Raw genomic sequence first — 6,000 nt, forward strand, 5'->3', positions numbered from 1 at the left:
ACAGTGGCAGTTGCTGTTTTTACTATTTAAATGCTTTGATTATCTGACCTTGCTTACTTTATCTTTCTAAGTGCTATGCATGGGCTTTAAAATTGATCAATAAGTGGGGATTCCTCTACAAGATTATGTTGAAATCAATCTCAATTCAGACTTTTTCTATTTTATGTTTATTATAAGATCTCTCTTAATTGCATTCCTTATTTTGTAAATAATTTTAAAATACATACTTGATTATGCAGGAAAGAGTCTTATTAGACCTACACACATTATAAAAATCAGCTGTATTCTTTATACATGATTTGATTCATTCTTTAAATGTGAAGCAGGAAAGAATTAATTCCTAGATACTTTATTCGAATACCTTTGCATTATAAACACAGATCTGTTACATTAGAAGAAAATATATGGTTACATATATGTGAGTACCTGAAAAATCTTCAAACACATTAATGTTAATATTATTACTATTAATTGTGATAACTGTGGAACTTCAACAAGCACTGTCTATTTGCACTAAAAGTAGTTATAAGTCTTTTACCAGAATAAATTAATGCCACATGGAAGAAAAATCAAAGTCTCAATATTTGTATCTTTAAAAATCAACAGAAGCTAAGCTTTAAACTTGTTGAATATCAAAAATTAATATTCAATGTAAAGAGGAAAACAGTTTCACACTCTCACTACTAAGTGGAATGCTTTACTCAGTTTTTTTGTTTTTTGTTTTTGTTTTTTGATTAAGAGGAACTTAAGTTAGAAGCCTAAAATGCTTTTCATACTACTTAAATCAAACCTACAAATTTTAGAACCAAAATTCCACATTAATCATTAATGAACTTGAACAAAAATAAATTCCTAAAATTATATATGACAAATATTTTGGAATATGAAATTTCTTACACAACTATTAAAACTTGTGCTAAATTTTTGGTCTAATATAATTATATTTCATGCCTTCTGGATATAATCACATGAAGCTCCATAATTTTATCTTTGGATCAATTTATTCTAACATTACATTTTTCAAAGTCATAAATAAAAGAAATAGAGATGTGAATTTTAAAGAGAATTGACATCATCCTTTTAATCCCATTTTCAAATCCAATCTAATCTAATCTGTCATCAACTCTTACATAAAATTAGAGTGAAATGCTTTCCATGTATGTAAACAAGAGTATAAAATCTGCAATTTACTCCAACAGGCAAAAATGCAAAGCCTGACGAACTTGAGATAAATAAGCATATGATTATATACAGAAAATGTGCAATATTTTCACCTGTGCAAATACAACATTCTTTTGCCTAAATAATTTAAAGACTTTTGCAGGACTGGAGAAATATCACAGATGTCCAATAGGTATATATTCACATTTTCATACTTAGAAATTATTGGTCAAAATGATTTAGTACTTAACAGCTTTCATTTCAGACTGAATTATAGCCTATTATTATAATAATTTTTCTTCTGCAGTTCACATTAAATAAGATGTAAAGTATAAGTAATTAAAAACAAAGCCATCACAAGACAATTCATTTTAATAGTTGCATGCATGAAGTTAGGGTAGGAAAGCTAAGATTCCTAAACATGAAAAAAAATGAGGAAAATATGAAATTTAATTACCAAATAGTTGCCATAATGACATTTCCAAAAACTGTCATAACCAGTTAGTTCCTTTCTACTGTTTGTGGTAGAATAGCACTTGAGAGAAATCATTTTCCAGAAAGTTTTGCATCTCCGTAGCTCACAACCCTTGCAAGACATGTCCATACTTTCATACTTTTTTCCTCAAGTGGGTAAACGTTAAGAGAGAAGAATCCAAGTTTCATGATGCAGCAACACAAAGCTGGGAAGTGAAAATTATGTTGCAGCCGAGTCTTGAAAATATGACTGTAAAAGTTAATCAATAAAATGTCTATTCCTGTCTATTCACCGGAGGCCCCAGCTGCATAGCTTCACTCAATCGATACTACAAATTATTACGATTCCCAGGTTCCCACTGGACATTCAGAGCAAATCTTTCAAGTGTAACACGCTTATACTGAGTATATGGTGTGGTTCTCTACAGTTCGTTCAAAAAGAGGAGGGGAAAAATAAAATCTAAATCCTATGTGTTCTTTAAAAATTCAGCTTTATGGAACCACTAACTTTCAGGTCACTTTTTAATGTTAAAAACATCTTTTTGATCGCCAGACTTTTTGCATGCTTCTTTTTTAACTGTTTCATCTTCGGTTAAGAAATGACTTAACCTAGTAATAGATTTTGGGATATGGGGACCTGGCTAATCTGGAATCACTATTCCAAAGTAAATGAATAAAAGAGATAATTACTTATTGAAAAGTCACTTGGATACATGAGCACTATCAGAAAGATAAATGTAAGACCCTGACAAATATTTCAATCTGTAGTAGATCCCTTAAAATATACATTCTTGTTGTTGTTTTTATAACTTATTCTAAGCACATTTTAAAAATCTTGTTTGAGGTTTTCCATTTTTTTTAATTTTCATAAAATTAAAAAATCTCATAATTTCAGAAATGACTTTCTCTTCTCTGGGAGAAGTCCCAGGAGGTATTGTTCTAGCAAGATCCTCTGCTTTCTGCAGGAAAAATCTACTGTGACTGCAAACTCTAGAAATAACCCAAGTCTTTGACCTTCACTTTATGCTCCATACATTTCATTTTTGCATCTCCTAGTCAAAATCCAAAGACTTTTCCAAATAAAAAGATGACTGGTTAAGGAAACTAACTATAATGCTTTCATGCCTTATGGCACCCAAGTGGCCTTTCTTTCTTCTGACTGGAGAACACCATGGTGTCTGGCACTGCCTCAAACGAAATCAATTGGTACATTTGATCAATTCATGCCACCTGTCGATTGACTAGGTAAAAAAGAAAAAAAATAAAAATAAACAAACAAATTTTTGTTCGCTAGGCCAAAAAGGATTTAATTTTTTTGACATGTAATTAATAGTATATTTTTCATATATCATAGAAAACATGTAGACATATATATCTAGCTTATAAGCAAAACCTGTGACAATGCATGTTGAGGCTATATTTGAAAAGAAAGATAAACTTACTTTATCCTAAGACTCCATCATTGTTTCAATTATGATCATTTATCAGTCTCTTTAAAAGTTAACATTATTTTCTTATGTCTTGATACTATTTCTAATGTATTTCTAAGATATTTAATTGTTAAAAATCATTGCAAATAGTTAAACTTCAAAAAGTACTGTTACAATTTGAAATACCCTCTTAGATGATATCTGTATACCTTGCCAGCAATTCCACATTAAAAGAGAATATCATATTTAATTTCATGATCAAGCTGTATTGGAAAATAAGACAGATAAATATATCAAGTATATTAGAACTTAAGTTTGACTGTTCATTATAATATAACTGGATGAATCACTGTCTGGTTAACTTACTTATAAAATTCAAGATTGAAAGCAGATTTTTACATGCCAATTTTCAGATCAAAAATGATATTTTTTGGTGGATGTACTAAATAATGCTCCATTATACTAATGTTTAACTGTAGAAAAAAATATTGGCATTATTTTAATAACTGTAAGTTAACATCAAACACTATCATTATTTTTATATTAGCATTCACAACCATTTTTATATATTTCTATTTCTCCAAATATATCTTAAGCATATTATTTCCCTAATATAATTTGCTTTCTAAAATACAATAATATTTATAACAATAGCACGTTACTATAGCCATTCCCAAAGAAACTTTGCCCAATATGCTTTTAACCCTGGTGCCAATTTCTACCTTTTAATATTTGCTAAATGTGGCTTTTTTGTTGTCGGAGTTCTGGCATTTGACTAAAGGTATGTTAATGGCAAACAGGGGTTATCTGAGTGTTTAATTTTATTTAGAAACACATAAAATGTCATCCTAGATTTTATAATTCTTTTTAGTGCCTTGTAGTATTAAATCATTGGATTAAAACAAAAATAAATTACTCATAAATATATTTCAAAAAGTTACCTTTACATTTTAATATGCTTTATAAACTATAAATGAAAAAATAATTTTAATGATAATATTTTGAAATCTTCTGTATAAATATATCAAGATATGCAGTAAGAAGCATAAGTTTAGAATTTGAATTCCAAAAATCAGTAAATATCAAATACAAATTTTAGTTTTGACCTCAGGACTGTGTTCAAAGGTATGAGTAACCGGGGGTGGTGGAGGGGGCAAGTTTAGATGTGTGTGCTTTAGCTAACTACAGTTAATCAATTTAACCAAAGTTCAGTGAGTAAAGTGTAATTCTTGACAGAGAAGGAGAGAGAGATTCATCTGAGTTATGCTACTTTTGGAATTACTTTAAAAAAAACAGGCTAAGAAAAACAAGCCAAAGGCAAAGACGATAGAATACTTAGTTATCAGAACAGTCAGAAAAAGAAACAAACATTTATTGGAAAAGTAAATGATAAAATCTGAAAACATTACAGAGATTACATAAAGATTTAGATGATAATAGAAATTAAACACTAATTAGTTCACTAAGTACAATTTTCATGAATGTTGCAAAACAACATAGATCTTTATTACTTTTCTTCCTAGTTTCATACATGCTTCAAGAGTCTGATCAAAAATTTCGACTCTAAATGTCTCTCAATTTAATAGTGTCTTGCTTAGAGCTGCTACTTTAACAAAAAAAAAAGAAAGGCAACAAGAGCCATATGTAACCTTTGGACTCCAAAAGGAGAAAGATGAGAATGCTATTGGCAGATAGGTGCTAGAGAAACACTGTGCATTCTTTCCCTTGAATCCTACCTTGAACATTTCTTGATAGTTAACAAGAAAGTTGACCATCCCCTCATTATTTAGAATCTGGAATAGAACAGTTACTATTTCTAACATGTGCCATTTCAGTTAAGAAATGTTGCAAATTTAAAGTTTATCTATTTTGGAGCCAACAATGTATTGAACAAGCTAGTATATTTCCATATAACCTTTTGCAAGACAGAGAGAACTAAATATTTAGCAACTAAAGTCAAAAAGGACTGACTTGATTGCAGTTTGTAAAGTAAAACTTTCTGAAATACTGAAAAACAACTCACTTGTAATCATTTTTTTCTTCTTCAGAAGCAATAATCCCTTCTGTCACTGTCTTCAGCTCTGCCTGGGGTTTTCTACTGTTCTGTTCTTGGCGAACTGTTTCTGCTATTTGCTCAGTTAGAGGCTCTTGAGTAGCTTTCAAGCTGGATTCCATTAGAAGAAGTTTTTCATCTTGACTGGCAAGTTCTTGGGCTGAAAGATAAAACAAGAACATTGCCTTTTAAAACTCCAAGTTAATGTGTTTTTTTTTTTCTTTTTGTTTTCAGTTTAAATTTTATGCAATGCAATTTTGAGGCCGATTTAAACAGATCCTTCTCGTCAAAATCCAAGATCATGCATTCATATCTCCAGATTCCTTTATTCAAAGCACAAGTAAACACAGGTATGTATGGAGAAATACAAGATGTGTGTCAGTAACCTCAAGTTTATAAAACATTTGAATTCAAAAATTGGATATCTTAATCAGGCAACAATTCCCTGAGTTTATTTGTGAGACTTCTGCTACATAGAGTACTATAAAATAATAAAGTTAATATGTAATTTTCTTGTTCTTTCTTTAGCATAGGCCTTGGGTACATGTATATATATTCAAAAAGACAAAGACTGATATGTTATAAATTATGCCAGAACAATAGCTCTTGCACTGATTTATTTTCACGTGTAATATTTATGAAATTTAAACACTTTTTCAAGGTCACCCAATAGATGGCACTCTTTCATTAGACCAAAGCAGACTTAGGCAGTATGCTTGAAGCTCTCAAAAAATAAGTGATTTAAGACAAAGACATTTTTCCTTTGTTCTTTGTTGACGGTATTCCTAGAGATATATATCTGTATTTTTTTTCAAATAGTTTTCCTTTATAAAAGTGTTTATCTGGTTTTTGTCTCTTCGATTGCCCCAAACATCATCAACT

At 30.0% G+C, this 6,000-nt stretch overlaps 1 protein-coding gene across 16 annotated transcripts in view; it reads right to left on the minus strand.

Annotated features, from left to right (window-relative positions):
• Positions 1-5,637, minus strand: part of LOC106510043 (uncharacterized) — a 92,565-nt gene extending 86,928 nt beyond the window's left edge. For 11 of the 16 annotated variants that reach the window (XR_014843083.1, XR_014843086.1, XR_014843087.1 and 8 more), the window contains exon 1: positions 5,089-5,189. Coding sequence is in view for 3 of the 16 variants with exons in the window: in XM_085021203.1 (XP_084877329.1) it covers positions 5,089-5,300 (212 nt within the window). In the remaining 13 variants the exon portion in view is untranslated. Of the gene's footprint in view, positions 1-1,618; positions 1,764-5,088; positions 5,320-5,504 lie in introns of those variants that run through there. The other 5 variants (XM_085021203.1, XM_085021204.1, XM_085021205.1 and 2 more) reach the window with 3 other exon arrangements.
• Positions 5,638-6,000: the final 363 nt, after the last annotated feature.

Source organism: Sus scrofa, chromosome 4 (genome assembly GCF_054392235.1).
Source record: "Sus scrofa isolate SSC_HxYL_T2T_F1_AM1 chromosome 4, Sscrofa_HxYL_maternal_Yorkshire_Landrace_v2.0, whole genome shotgun sequence".
Lineage (NCBI taxonomy): Eukaryota > Metazoa > Chordata > Mammalia > Artiodactyla > Suidae > Sus > Sus scrofa.